The sequence below is a fragment of the Pelophylax lessonae genome, assembly GCF_965119305.1.
Source record: "Pelophylax lessonae genome assembly, chromosome: 2".
Taxonomy (NCBI): Eukaryota; Metazoa; Chordata; class Amphibia; order Anura; family Ranidae; genus Pelophylax; species Pelophylax lessonae.
The window spans coordinates 152,681,294-152,697,409 of record NC_138769.1 but is presented as its reverse complement, the minus strand read 5'-3'; the positions used below and the strand labels follow the sequence as shown (position 1 = coordinate 152,697,409).

Sequence of the window (16,116 nt, the reverse complement as noted above, 5' to 3'; positions counted from 1 at the left end):
GTTAGAGGGAATCCCTCCAAAGAAAGGGAATCCTAGGGTATCACCTACCATAACTAGTGTCCCCATTGGACGATTTCTGCTCTATTCCTGTTCTGAGGTCAATCCAAAGTTTGGGCTTTACTTTCACTTCCAATGAGAACAGTAAACAGGACAAATAGAGGGGGTGAATCTCCCTAATGGAGGCAGAGACAGAAATAAAACCTGACAAGAGATTTGATTACCCTCCACTACTGTATATCCAAAACCCCCCAAAAAAAAAAAAAAAATTGCCTTTAGTTACACTTTAAAAGGAAATCACAAGTAATATTTAACTCTTAGAGAATTAACCCCTGAATACCCCACCTTACCAGATGACTAAAGATATACACAAAACTAGAATGCAGAAATCTGTGGGTTTATGCCGTCGGAGCCTGCCCACAGTTCACATTCTTTCAGAAGCCAGTGACCTCTGAAATGCTGTACAATTGCACATTGTCTAGGAAAAGCCACCAGAGGGTGTTAACAATTTTAACACCCAGATGGTGGTGTAACAATTAAAGTGAAAATAGCATTTAGGAAAAATGAACACTGTGACCATCTGCATGAGGTGTCCTTCAAACCATAATTTTTTAATATTGTATTGGCCAGGACAAGAATCTTTAGCCAAGTCGTCTGCGCCCATGTGACTGGTATTACCTTAAAACAGGGAAGGCTGTCCAATCCTGGGTATTCTTCTATGTCCCCTGTTTTCACGTTAAAGCATGCACCATGCCAAGGACATCGCACTCTGTCCCCTGCCAGGAATCCTGTAAATGACCATTTATACATTTAATTACCAGTTTCCCAACTTTTGAATTATCACACGACTATTGTCTAAGCCTCCTTGTAAGCAGAAGGGAATCCTGGGTAATTGACATTTTTGTATGATAATGCTCAGTTTGATGTGTATTGCTAGAGTTTTTTATTTTCTTGGGAGGGTGCATGTGATCAGTACAAGGCCAATCAACACTGTCCAGATGGAGGGTCAGGGGTCCTGCAGCCTCAAAGGGCCGTCAGAGTAGAATTGAAAACTCCTCCTAAAAGCTTTAACTAGACACCGATAGAAGACTGCTATATACTGCTAATGAGAATGGGTATTTGCCAAAATAACTGCATTTCCATGTTTTGTGTGTGTGATGTGGGAGACCAGATATAATGAATGCTAGGTCCTGGGTTTAGTAACACTTTAAAGGCAAACGTCGGGCAATTTAGCCCACAGCTCTGCATTACTTAGTTCAGCGGTTCTCAACCTGGGGGTTGAACAACCCTTTCACAGAGGTGGCCTAAGACCATCGGGAAACCCATATTTCTGATGGTCTTAAAAACCGAGGCACTGCTCCTCTATCAGCCTGCAGGCGGGTCCGCCCACATACAGATATGCCCACATACGAGTACCCGGCGTGATGACATCATCACGCCAACCCCATCACATACACCCTGTACAAATACAGGTGTATGTGACAGAGAAATTGTCACTATGAAGAAAAGTGAACTGCAGTAGGAGTGTCCAGAGACACACTGAAATTGTCAGGAGAAAGTGGCATGCACTTGTAGTTCATTGAGAACTAAAAGTCTGTGTGCTGCTGTGGTAGACAGGACTTGTAGTTTATTTATTCACAGATCTCTGTAAATGAATAACCCTGCTGTGCAGACAAAGCCCCACAGCCATGCCAATTTCAAATTGGACAGCTGCTGCGGGGCAGAATAACCCAATAACTGTCATGGGCAGGGCACTCTGCCATAGGGAGAGGTAGCTCAGCAATATGGTAAACTATGGTTTGAACATGTAACATGTTCCTAGAGGTGCAGTCAGTCTTTAAGTTAGGGGTATATTTATAAAAAAAAGTTTCATATAGTGATTTATCTAGTGAAAACACATGTACATTCATTCTGGGTGAATGGGGCAAAAAACATATATTAGCCCATTTCCTGTGCTAATCAAAAGTTTTTCATTGAATAAAAAAAAAAAAAAAAAAAAATTGCATTTGGCACTCAGGTAATTTTTGAATACCATCCTGACATGGAAACTATTGTTATATGAAGTAATCACCGTTCTATGTATATGTGTTCCTCCCGCCATCTCTCTCACTCCTGCAACGCTTTACAATGGTAACCAAACCCAGCTCATCAGCCGCACATGCTTGATACAATCAAAATACTCTGGATGGCTGCATTCCCTGTTGAACTTTTATTACCAATACCAAAAGACTGCACTTACGACTAAGCGCTAAGAAGAGTGCTAAATTTGTCAGCTTGCTTTTTCCTTCCTCCACTGTTTTTGTCCTGTCCTTTGGTATTCGTAATAAAAAAGTTCAATAAGGAGTGCAGCTGCCTGGAGTATCTTTCCTGGATACTATTGTTACTTTTTTTTTTTTAAAGCATGGAAAGCCCTGTGGCAAGACCCGCACAACACACTGTGAATTATGCTCTCCTGTCAGGCTTAAAATAAACGTCTGCACTACCTAATGACCTTAAAGAGTTTCAGGGTTTATTGCAATATACAACAACTTTTAAAAGTAGAAAACATAAGCACCCCCAGTCTGCCGCACAATGCAGTCTTGGATGCTTCTCAACAAGCTGCTTGTCTCCCACTATACATTGCGGAAAACACCAAGATCACACCTTTGTGTACCGAATCTCACCTAGAGACCCCCACCTTTCAAGTGTAAGGTTAGTTTTCCAGCTTAGGACTAGTGACAAGTGTACCTTAACATTGCAATAGTCCTGGTAACCAAAGAAGCGCCTTAAAGTGAACTTTCAGAAATGCACACTTTACCTGAATCAACAAGGTAGGTCAGCATTACCAAACCACATTGTTTTGAGTTAAAAAATATTTCAGTTTTGCCAACTAATGCAGTGGTGAAAACATTCTTTAAAGTCAGAAAATATATCAAGAAATAGTGTAAGAAAAAAAAAAAAAACAATTATGCTTTTCTCGGTCAATGAGTTCATAATAAACATTATGTGCATAACAGTAACAGATTACATTCAAGAAAACGTGAGTAAAGAAATACTTGACCCATTGCACACTTTATAATCTATAACAGAGAAGTCTTAATAAGTTACTCAATTTCTGTTTGCCTTTCTCTATTAAGGAATGAGGCTATCTTTAAACACACCTTAGCTATTTTATTAGATCTATTAAATCAAGCAAGTCTACAAATATTTCATCCGCTTTCCTACTCTCCACATCTACAAGGATCAGCAACTACTTTACTAATGTAAAATTTCCTACTTGATGACTGATAAAAACATCTGAACACATCTTCATATAAAAGGAGTAGTTACATCAAAAAAAGCATCCTTTACTGTATATCCCTTAACATCCTCATTCTCCTATAGCCCAATCTTGTGCATAGATGAGAAAACCACTGTGTGCTTCCCAGAAGCACACCAGTTATTTTTGAAGTTTGCGACATTTTGTCATGTTACAACCAAAAATGTAAATGTATTTTATTGGGATTTTATGTGATAGAACAACACAAAGTGGCACATAATTATGAAGTGGAAGGAAAATTATAAAAAATGGTTTTCCAAATGTTTTTTTACAAATAAATATCTGAAAAGTGTGGCGAGCATTTATATTCAGCCTCCCTGAGGTAATACTTTGTAGGACCACCTTTCGCTGCAATTAGAGCTGCAAGTCTTTTCGGGAATGTCTCTTCCAGCTTTGCACATCTAGAGAGTGACATTTTTGCCCATTCTTCTATGCAAAATAGATCAATCTCTGTCAAATTGGACGGAGAGCATCTGAACAGCAATTTTTAAGTCATGCCACAGATTCTCAATTGGATTTAGGTCTGGACTTTGACTGGGCCATTCTAAAAAATGAATATGATTTGATCTAAACCATTCTATTGTAGCTCTGGCTGTAGGTTTAGGGTCGTTGTCTTGCTGGAAGGTGAAGCTATGTTCCAGTCTCAAGTCTTTTGCAGACTCTCTTCCAATATTGCCCTGTATTTGGCTCTATCCATGTTCCCATCAACTCTGAACAGCTTCCTTGTCCCTGCTGAAGAAAAGCATCCCCACAACATGATGCTGTCACCACCATGTTTCACAGTGGGGATGGTGTGTTGAGGGTGATGTGCAGTGTTAGTTTTCCACCACACATACAGTAGGGTTTTGCTTTTAGTCAAAAAAAAAAAAAAAAAAAAAAAAAAAAAAAAAAACTTACCGGTAACTCTGTTTCCAGGACAGCCCATAGGTGAAGCACCTCCTCCAACAGGAACAGGAAACACATCACCAATACACTTTAAAAAGTCCCTCTGATGAACTGGTCAGTTTTAAACAAGAACCGAAGGACAAAACCTTAAAAAAGCATATACAAACATAAGAACAAACAATCATTAACATATAGCGGGAACCTGGCTATCCTGGAAGACTCCTAGAAACAGAGTTACCGGTAAGTCTAACTCCGGTTTTCCCCAATCGTCTTCCAGGACAGCCCATGAGAGGATCATCAAGAGCTTACTATATTAGGAGGGGTCAATAAAAGTCCAAAGACCTCTACCACCCTTGGAATTACCATAATTATCAGATATGGTGGACCTAGTGATCGAAAATTCTCAATAGAGACTAGCCCCAACGGACACTACATGGGATGACTAGGTCTGAACTATAGTGGAGATATAAAAACCACCATCCTATATAAACATAAGGATCTGCTATAAAAAAAAAAAGGCATTCGTCTAGTGACTTTCCCCCACCTACATCCTTGTATATAAATGTGACAAAAACCAGTGCCTAGAGACATACATTATCCCTTCAGGGATCCATGTTAATCTTCACTATGGTCTGTAGGCTATGAGGAAGAGGCTAGGCCTCAAAATGCATAAGCCATTTCAAGCCACTGAGGACGGTACATCTTCCGTTTCCGACGCTGATGGCAAATCAGTTTTGTGATATGCACTCACCAAGAACTCGTTTGTGGGTATTTTTTTTTCTGCATTTAATAAAGCCTTTTTATGGAGGATAATGCGCTAGGCTGGTGCGCCCTTGTGTTTGTGTTTTGATTGCAGAGATTAAACTTCTGTCAGCTTTATTTAACAGACTGAATATTGCACCGTGTGTTGGGAGGTAAACCAAACACCTGTGGAGGCAGCCCCACCCAGGTAACAGATAATAGAAACATTCCTCCTCAGGGTGCAGGTTATTTAGGCATGGTGGGTGGTGTACAAGGTAGAAAGATGGGCGCCAGTCACTTTTATGCCTAAACAAAGAGACGTTTATTTTTCACAACAGGAAAAAATGTGGGAGAGAGGGGTAGACACCCTTAGTCAAATACAGTAAATTGGCAGACTCCTTAAACAAAAATGTAGAAAAGGTAGACAGCAGTACATAAAAAAGAGCCTTTAAGCTGGAACCAGCAATCTGTCTCCTATAGCAACAGTATTCAACTCACGTAAGGTGCAGGAACTCTTTGGATGATTCCATCCTGATGCTTTCCCAGGCTCTCCATGGCTCCCCGGTTCATGGCAGAGTAACCTCTGTTACTTCATCTCAGGTCTCCATCCTTTCCTTCATGCTTCCAGGTAGTGAGCAGAGCCCTAAGCACATGACTAGGCTTCAGGCCTACCCAGCAGCAGCTGTTCCTTACACACCCATCCAGACAAGAGTCTGGGTGGAAAGGACAAAGATCAACTGACTTCCTCCAAATAAATACCTTCTCCCAGCATGCTTACCGACCAGTGTGATTAGCAGAGAAAAGTATACATAATTATAACCTAAACTCACTGTAATTCATCACACTAATGCCAAAGGTAACAGTGCCATCTATTGACAAAAAGGGAGAAATCATAGCTAAACCAGGCTTAGGAGGAAAATCCAATGATCACTGAGACTACAAATTAGCCAGGCTAGCTACCACCTAGCACAGCTAAATTTATTATTAACCCTTTTTAGGACAAGGGTGCTACATTAGCAACTATACCCACTGAAAGAATCATCATCCTCTCCCACTGAAGGGATCATCATCCTTTTCCCTTAAAATAGAGGAAGATGACCTTTTGCTGGACCTACTACATTAATCCAGCTGAGAAGTAGTGGGGCCAGTAAAATCTCAGACCCGATCCACCTTCTGAGGATCCCCTACAGCCCACAGCACAGAAGTAGGGGATCTTGGCACTGATCAGATTCATAATCTTCCATGGTAAATAGGGAGAGCCCAACAATGCCCTGTCACATTACCCCAACTCAAAGGGCCCAAGGTGACAAATTACAGGCATCATCCAGTCACACAGGAACACAGACAGGTCACAACCCAAAACGTAGCTACTGCACGAGCCCCCACCCCCGCCAAAAAATGTCCTATAGTGCAGACAGAGCACGCACCCAGACACCTGCCTGGGAACTCACGCTGCCTATGCCGTTTCCTGTCAAGGAAGTATGCCATATCCAGTTATGGCCTTCTCCAGGCACAGAAGGAGAAAGGGAACAAGCTACCACTTTCCTGTGTGAGGAGTGGTCTTGGAGGGTCATCTTGCCAAAAATCCTACTAGCTGCTCCCAGTGGAGGCAAGTAGTTAAAGGTGTGGTTGGAACAAAAAGAAAGCCAGAAAACAGAGACCTCCCTCACCCAGGTTCCAGGTAATGCATCTCCCCTGTCCAGAGGAAACACAAAAACTGAGGGACTGCTTTTTAAAGTGTATTGGTGATGTGTTTTCTGTTCCTGTCGGAGGATGTGCTTCTCTCATGGGCTGTCCTGGAAGACGATTGGGGAAAGTTCCATTTTGGTCTCATCTGACCAGCGCACCTTCTTCCAAAGTTTTGCTGTGTCGCCCACAAGTCTTCTTGCAAACTGCAAACGGGAGTTCTTATGGCTTTCTTCTTGCCACTCTTCCATAAAGACCAGATTTGCGGAGTGCACGACTAATAGCTGTCCTGTGGACAGATTCTCCCACCTGAGCTGTAGACCTCTACAGCTCCTCCAGAGTTACCATGGGCCTCTTGGCTGTGTCTCCGATTAATGCTCTCCTAGCCCCGCTTGTCAGTTTAGGTGGATGGCCATGTCTTAGTACGTTTGCAGTTGTGCCATACTCTTTCCTTTTTCGGATGTTGAATTGAACATTGCTCCTTGAGATGTTCAAAGCTTGGGATATTTTTTTTTTTTTTTTATAACCTAAGCCTGCTATAAACTTCTCCACAACTTTATCCCTGACCTGTCTGGTGTGTTCCGTGGCCTTTATAATGCTGTTTGTTCACTAAGGTTCTCTAACAAACCTCTGAGAGCTACACAGAACAGCTGCATTTATACTGAGATTAAATTACACACAGGTGGACCCTATTTACTAATTCGGTAACATGACAAAATATGAAAAATTTCAAGGGATATGAACACATTTCAAAGCACTGTATATGTCTTTATTAAATCAACCGCAATATGTAAAAATGTCTATTCCTACTGGTGATGTAAACAAAAAAAAAAAAACGTTTAGATTGTTTATAGGCACCTGCATTTAGTGCCCAATAGTAAATCCTGGCCTGAAGGTTTTTTTTTTTTTTGTTTTTGTGGTAAAAAAAATAAAAATAAAAAAAAACAAAAATAATGCACTACACTGCTGTCATTGGGCATGAGTCCTCTATGAGGTCTTGACTAAAGTTAGTGAGTGGAGGGGGGGGGGTGATAGGGAGGACCAGCAGAGTTCTCATTGAACAAATATATGCTCACACTGGAATGTGCACTAAGCACAGGCATTTTACAGAGGAGTGCATTACACACCTAGAATCATTATATAACAAACTTTTATACCATCGAACAAGAGAATGGCCAAAGGAACAAAAAGGTTTTTGTAATACGTTCAAAGATTACAAATCTACAGCATCCCACAGTAAGTGATTTTATTTGATCTTCTCCCAGGTTACAGCAATCAAAAAATAAATGTTAGTAGGCTGCTCTGAATGAGCAATGCAGTAGGAAATGGCCTGCTGACAGGCATATTCTCTAAAGGACTTACCCTTATTTAAAGGAGCTCCATAGTGGGAACACTTGTTGCCCACAGCGCTGAATGTCCCATTACTCTTCACTAATAGAATACTGCTCCCTTCTATCACAAATTCTCGCATCCTGCATACAAAAGAGGTAGGTAGACATTATTGATTTGACATGCTTCCTCTTGAAAAAAAAAAACACCAGTGTTTTACACCCTGCATTACATGTTGTATTTGTAATCCAAATATATACAATTTAGAAACATACATTTGTGTCTTGCAGTGTCACATAGCTTTCACCCAGAATCAATATTTTGGAGACCCCTACAAGGACGTGTCACCTCCCATCCTGCCCCTCCTCCAAAGCGGCCGACATATGTACCCACCTTCTATATATCACATAAGGCAAAGGCTGACCAAAGGCAACAAACATTCATCTCACTCTGAGTACAGCAGTACAAAGGCTAATGGAAGTTGGGTCAGAGAGTGGGTGATAACATTAATAGAAGTGCTAATGTTTTCCCCCACAGCAAGAACAGCAGACATGACGGATGACGGCTGTTTGGCCGAAATGCATCAGGTGATCCTCCTGCAGTTTCTAGGACACGCTATTTGAACCAACACCACGGTACCGTTTTCCTATGTGTACCTGTCGTTTTTATCAGTCTTACATGTAAGTGACTACAATAAATGTGAGTTAATTTTTAAATATTGCACCATGAGCCTCTTTCCTCTTTTTTGGAACTGAAATTCATTGGTGATTAACCTCCTTGGTGGATCGGTTTATCCGGATATTGGATCATCCTTCTTATGAGATCCCCTTTTCCACTAAGAATCCTCCTGGATCCCTGCAACCTGTATCCATGCCATCATAATGAGTGTTTCTGGTAAGCAGCCCATTTAATTACATTCACAGGTGTTTTCTTGTAACTCATAAGGAATTTGGTGGTGGCCTTATATTAGATACTATTCTGGTGTCTAAACATACCACACTATGTATATTTTTTTCCATTTTTTTTAGTTCATTTTAACTTTTGAGACCTGTCCTCTGGAGTTCGCCTGCCATTTGAAGTGGAGAGAAGTCTTAAAACCGGTGTATAACTGCGTACTTTACTATAGTATCTGGTAAGCAGCCTGTGTGACTACCATTGTCTGATGATCTAGGAGATTCTGGTGATGGTCTTTCTGTAGAATTTACCACCTATATATATGTCCTTCTGGTGAGCGGCTCATATAATCATTTGATAGAGTGGCATTCTTTAGTTCTTGGTGGTGGGTTTGTTCCTAAAATTTAAAAAGTTGGGATATACTGCACCATGAGATCTCCTTTTGTTTATTTACATTATATCTTGCCATCTGCATTTGAATTGATTGAGCCAAGCCGGAATAGCGAGATTCTACACCATCTCTACCTACTGACAGGTTTATTTTTATCTTCCGTTTGGTAAGCAGACTGGACTGTCCCTACTATCCATATGGACTAAAATTTGAGCGCCGCAAACCCACAATATTATCCTGTGTGAACAACACTCCAGAGGAATCCCTGGTTTTACTATGCCTAATTAGACCTGTTTTTGCTATATGGTGGCTACACGGGTCCACATTGTCTGGTAAGCGTACATAAGCTACTTTTTATTCTTGTGATGGGACTTGATACACTTTTTTGGACCACCCCACCCTTATTTGGATTTTGAACACTCTGCATGAGGAACAGTTCTGTCTGCATGCTTTTTTGACCTATTTGCTATACAGCAGTATAGGTTCACTTAGTCTGGTAAGCGTATTAATTTCTTCTTCAGTGGGTGATGGGACCTATCTCACTTAGCACAATACTTATGGATGGATTTTGAAGCTCCTTTCACATGAAGATCATTCCATTTTGGAGTTTTTCTTCTTGCATGCTTTACAACAATTTGTTACTGTATATCTGGTACACGCAATTTACATATACGTTTGGTGAGGGCTGTCTCTATCACTTTTTTTGTTTTCCTTTATTGGATTCTTAAGTGATACAATTTATTACATCCGATTTTCCCACCTGATATTTGGAGTGATATATATGTATGCCTAATGTAACAATTCCTGGCAGTATTACACTATATATTTTTCCTTTTCTTCTGGGCTGATCATACGTCTCTGGCCAATGAGAGATCTTCTTTTGCTCCCCATTTGAGAAACATACATCAATGAGAATTGGCGACATCTACTTCCTAATTTCCTTCCCTCTACTGGCATATTTGACTTACTTACCGTAAGGTACTGCAAGTCTATATATTGTGGTAAGCGCATATTAATACACCACCAATGTTCACCATACACCAATCACCTTCATCTGTTTGCCCTTTATACCAATAACAGAAGTTATATTTTGCTGGCTGGACATTTTTTATATTTGTTTATAAATTTTATTTTTTATATGGACTCATTCTATATAGACTCACATCACTTTTATATATATATATATATATATATATATGGACTACTCACTTTGGTTTTGTTCATTGGTATTTTAAATAATTCCTTGATCCTTATATCACACATGTAAATTATTCATAATTTACTCTTTAGCGCTGCACTTATTTGTTTGTCTCTCTATATGGGGGCCAATATTAAAGTATAACTAAAGGTAAAACTTTCTTTTGTTTTGTCAGTTTTTATTGATGTCTGTGGCCTGTTTCACCCTATTTGCCATGTTTATCGTTATCAAAACTGAAAGAAAATCCCAAATTTTGTGTTGTGTCCACAACAGTAATAGATAATTACTTTAACCCATTCCTGCCCGTGCTATAGCCAAATAATGACTTACTTTCCCGGAAGGGGGCCTCTATTGACGTCCTCCCGTTAACACGCTCCCCACGTGCCACCTGCAGTGCGCTCTGATCTCGATCTCCTTCAGACTCCGCTGAACACTCATCATGTGTCCAATGACAGATGATCACAGATGTAAACAGAAGTTGGTTATCGGCTTTTCTTTCCTCATGCTGACAGCATGAGGAGAGGAAAGCTGATAACAGGCTTGTGTTAAAGGAACATTGGCACGGATTATCAGTGTCCTATTTATCAGTGCAGTCCCAACAGTTTCAACCAGTGATGCCAATCAGTGCCCATCAGCACCACCTACCAATGCTGCCTATCAGAGCCCATCAGTGCCGCTTATCAGAGCAACCTCATCAGCAAACATCAGTAAAGGGGAAAAATTACCTGTTTGCAAAATCATATAACAAACCATGAAAAAAAATTGTTTGTTTAGCAAAAAATAAAAAAAAAACCCAATGGTGATTTAATACCACCAAAAGAAAGCTCTATTTGTGTGGAAAAAAAAAATGATAAAAGTGTAATTTGGATACAGTGTTGCATGACCGTGTAGTTGTCATTGAAAGTCTGACTGCTCTTAAAGCTGAAAATTGGCCTGGGCAGGAAGCAGTTGAAAGTGCCCAGTAGGCAAGTGGATAATGAATACAGAACGACATTAGGGGCTGCCTGAAATTTAGAAATGCAGTTTATTGACATCGCAATAACAATTCATGAAACACAGACATTCATCTTATTGTCTCCTCCCTTTATTCAACATGTTGATGCATGTCTTGGTGGGGAGTCCACTAAAGTCAATGTTGTTGAAATTTTAAAGCAGAAATTTACCTATAACAACTTGCAGATTTGGAGTAAGGTTATCTGAGTTTACCACCGCTTTAATAGTTATGTTACCAAAACGAATGTGTGCGGTTAATTGCCTCCAGCATTTCTCCTGTTTCTTCTTGGTGGAGGCTGTCATTTTGCTGGGTCAGAGCCCATGAACAGCAGTAAATCTTTAGACTGTCAGCTGATTGGCCTCTAGTGGCTCTGCTTCTCGGCACAGTGTCAAGAATAGAAAAGAATAGAAAACCAGCGAGGTTCCTCAGAGGAGGATGAGAGCATGCATTACTGGATTTTACAGTATCTCACAAAAGTGAGAACACCCCTCACATTTTTGTAAATATGTTATATCTTTTGATGTGCCAACAGTGAAGAAATGACAATTTGCTACAATGTAAAGTAGTGAGTGTACAGTTTGTATAACAGTGTAAATTTGCTGTCCCCTCAAAATAAATCAACACTTAGCCATTAATGTCTAAACTGCTGGCAACCAAAGTGAGTACACCCCTAAGTGAAAATGTCTAAAGTGTCAATATTTTGTGTGGCCGCCATTATTTTCCAGCACTGCATTAACCCTCCTGGCATGGAGTTCACCAGAGCTTCACAGGTTGCCACTGGAATCCTCTTCCACTCCTCCATGACGACATCACGGAGCTAGTGGATGTTAGAAACCTTGCGCTCCTCTACCTTCCATTTGAGGATGTCCTACAGATACTCAATAAAGTTTAGGTCTGGAGACATGCCTTGCCAATCCATCACCTTTACCCTTAGCTTTTTTTAGCAAGGCAGTGGTCATCTTGGAGGTGTGTTTGGGGTCGTTATGTTGGAATACTACCCTGCAGCCCGGTCTCCGAAGGGAGGGGGATCATGCTCTGCTTAAGTATATCACAGTTCATGTTAGCATTCATGGTTCCCTCAATGAACTGTAGCTCCCCAGTGTCGGCAGCACTCATGCAGCCCCAGACCATGATACTTCCACCACCATGCGTGACTGTAGGCAAGACACACTTGTCTTTGTACTCCTAACCTGGTTGCCGCCTCACGCCTAACACCATCTGAACCAAATACGTTTATCTTGGTCTCATCAGACCACAGGACATGGTACCAGTAATCCATGTCCTTAGTCTGCTTGTCTTCAGCAAACTGTTTGCTTGTCTTCAGCAAACTGTTTGTGGGCTTTCTTGTGCATCATCTTTAGAAGAGGGTTCCTTCTGGGATGAGCACTGACCCCCCACCCCTTCAACCTCTGTAGTAATGGTGGCAGCACCCTTACGTCTATTTCCCAAAGACAACCTCTGTATAGGACACTGAGCACATGCACTCAACTTCTTTGGTCGACCATGGCAAGGCCTGTTCTGAGTGGAACCTGTCCTGTTAAACTGCTATATGGTCTTGGCCACTGTGCTGCAGCTTAATTTCAGGGTCTTGGCAATCTTCTTATAGCCTAGGCCATTTTTATGTAGAACAACAGTTCTTTTTTTAAATCCTCAGAGAGTTCTTTGCCATGAAGTGCCATGGTAAACTTCCAGTGACCAGTATGAGAGCGATAACACCAAATTTACCACACCTGCTCTCCATTCACACCTAAGACCTTGTAACACTAACGAGTTACATGACACCGGGGAAGGAAGATGGCTAATTGGGCCCAATTTGGACATTTTCACTTAAGGGTGTACTCACTTGTCAGACATTAATGGCGGTGCGTTGAGTCATTTTGAGGGGACAGCAAATTTACAAGCTGTACACTCACTACTTTACATTGTAGCAAAGTGTCATTTCTTCAGTGTTGTTACATGAAAAAAGGTATAATAAAAAAGGTATAATAAAATATTTACAAAAATGTGAGGGGTGTACTCACTTTTGTGAGATACTGTAAATTAAAGGCACTTGTTTTTAATGTTTTCCATAGCTTTACCACCAAAGGGGCCAGCATGAAATAATCTATCGGGACTTTTATTTATTATTTGTTGCAGGAGCCTGTAAAGCATTACACCAGCGATCAGTGATAAAGTGCTTTGTGTAGCACAAAACACTAAGGCTCCATTCACACTAATGCAATTTCAAAATGTGACTTGAGTCTCACAGAATCGTATGACAATGGAAACCACATTGTTTTCAATCAATGTTCACATCAATGCAACTCAACACAATGTTATTTTGGAAAGGGTTCCTGCACTACTTTGGGTGTGATTCCAGCAAGATTTTAGTTCCACAGAATATGCAAACCACTTCAAAGTAGCATCCCAATTGCATTCAAGTTGAACTACATAATCACACGGAAAGCTGAATCAAAATCAGATTGCAGCAGCAATTAACCTAGCCTTAAGCCCCCCTTCACATTGGTGAGGCTTGGAAATCACGCTAATTCAGCGCCATTTCAAAGCCGCACATCAGTGTGATTTGCACTGCCAATTTCATTGTGGCTTGCGACTTCATTTAACAGAAGTCTATGCAAGTTGCAATGAAATCGGTAAATAGCAGTGAAGAAACCTTTTTCATAATCACTGAAACATGTTTGGAACTTTCAAATCGCATGACAAGTCACACCAGTGTGAATGGGGCTTACAGTGCAAATGTTTGTGTAGTTGCATATTTGAATAAAATAAAGAAAATGTCAGCGCTGTTGGTGTACGAATTTATACCTAAAATTGTGACAATTTCTAAGGTCAAGTTGTGGTCCTGATACAAGATCTTGAGGCTGCAGAATCTGTACTGTCATTCTACTTTAACCACCCCCCGTCCGCGCTACAGCCTATATACGGCTGCAGCGCGGACTCGAATTTTCGGGAGGCCGTTTTTAAACGGCCTCCCAGTGACACGCCCCCAGCGCGCTCCCGCGAGCGCGCTGCGGGGAAAATCTGTGTCGGCCGTGTCCAAGGGACCGTGGTGAATGGCCAATCACAGCGGCCATTCACCACGTGATCTGGCCGTCCAATGAGCGATGATCTCATATGTAAACATATGAGATCATCTCTCATCGCCGGCGCTCCTTCCTCACACAGACACTGCAGTGTGAGGAAGGAGGGGGAGCCTCACAGCGCCGGGGACACAGGAGAATGTAATCAGGGCACCGATCACCAGTGCCCTGATTACACAAGGTAAAAACACACACACAGTGCCCCCCCATCAGTGCCCACAGTGCCCGCCATCAGTGCCCCCCATCAATGCCCACAATCAGTGCCCATAGTGCTGCTAGTCAGTGCCCATCAGTGCCTGCTCATCTAGGCACTGATGAGCACTGACTGGCAGCACTATGGGCACTGAGTGTGGGCACTGATGGTGCTGCCCATCAGTGACGCTCATCAGTGCCACCCGTCAGTGTCCAGTGCCATCCGCCAGTGCCGCCTATCAGTGCCCATCAGTGCCGCCTCTCAGTGCCCAGCAGTGCCACCTGTCAGTGCCCAGCAGCGCCGCCTATCAGTGCCCAGCAGTGCCGCCTATCAGTGCCCAGCAGTGCCGCCTATCAGTGCCGCCTATCAGTGCCGCCTATCAGTGCGGCATATTAGTACCTCCTCATCAGTGCCCATAAATGCCACCTCATCAGTGCCCATCAGTGCAGCCTATCAGTGCCCATCAGTGCAGCCTATCAGTGCCCATCAGTGCAGCCTCATCAGCGCACATCAGTGAAGGAGAAAAATTTATTTTCACAATTTACTCGCAGAAAATAAGAAAAATTTTTTTTTTTTTTCAAATTTTTTTGTCTTTATTCTTTTTTTTTGTAAAAAATAAAAAACCCAGAGATGATTAAATACCACCAAAAGAAAGCTCTATTTGTGTGAAAAAAATGATAAAAATGTCAAATGGGTACAGTGTAGCATGACCGCGCAATTGTCATTCAAATTGTGACAGCGCTGAAAGCTGAAAATTGGCCTGGATGGGAAGGGTGCACAGAAGGCAAGTGGTTAAATGCAGGATGCAAGTGCTGTTGAAACGCTTGTTCCATCACATCATTTTATAATAAATATATTCAAAAAAGCCCTTCAAAAAACGAAATGACTTCTGGGTAATAGCAGGCCTGTAGGTGAATGTTCCACCCACTAAATAGTTAAAGCAGCTTTGGTTTGACAAATAGACAGCACTGTTTGGCCTGTTGAACTTCATCAGCAAAGGCTAGTATACCTTTGATGCTAAGCTTACATTCACATTGGTCCAATTTGACATGTCAAATCGGAGGCAATGGCACTGTCCGAATCGATGCGACGCCGACTTTGTGGCGTCGAACCGATTCCCAAAAGTAGTTTCTGTACTACTTTTGGCGATTTGGGGGGGGGACGATTTCCATAGACATCTGTGCAGGAACCCACACAGATGTCTGTGAAATCATCCCCGAAGTCAGACTGAAATGCCGGCTTGAAATACTCGCATGATTTCAAAATGGACCCAGTGTGAACCTGGGCTAAGAGGTTGTGTTCTTTCCCTTTCTACAGCTCAGCGCTTACTCTCCATCATTCATTTCAGATTCCTTGCACAGCTCCTGGGTGATCTTCTCATTTCCACTCATGGTGATGCTCTTGGTTACTGCAAAAAAATAAAAACAAAC

The 16,116-nt window shown here is 41.7% G+C and overlaps 1 protein-coding gene across 1 annotated transcript in view; it reads right to left on the bottom strand.

Annotated features, from left to right (window-relative positions):
• Positions 1-16,116, bottom strand: part of LOC309546498 (apoptosis-inducing factor 3-like) — a gene marked incomplete at its 3' end in the record, with an annotated part of 218,559 nt that overhangs the window by 188,808 nt on the left and 13,635 nt on the right. Inside the window, exons 2-4 of the mRNA XM_082246237.1 lie at positions 16,016-16,094; positions 7,970-8,079; positions 676-785 (exon numbers count right to left, since the gene is read on the bottom strand). Coding sequence (XP_082102363.1) covers positions 676-785; positions 7,970-8,079; positions 16,016-16,077 — 282 coding nt within the window. The 5' untranslated portion in view covers positions 16,078-16,094. The remainder of the gene's footprint in view (positions 1-675; positions 786-7,969; positions 8,080-16,015; positions 16,095-16,116) is intronic.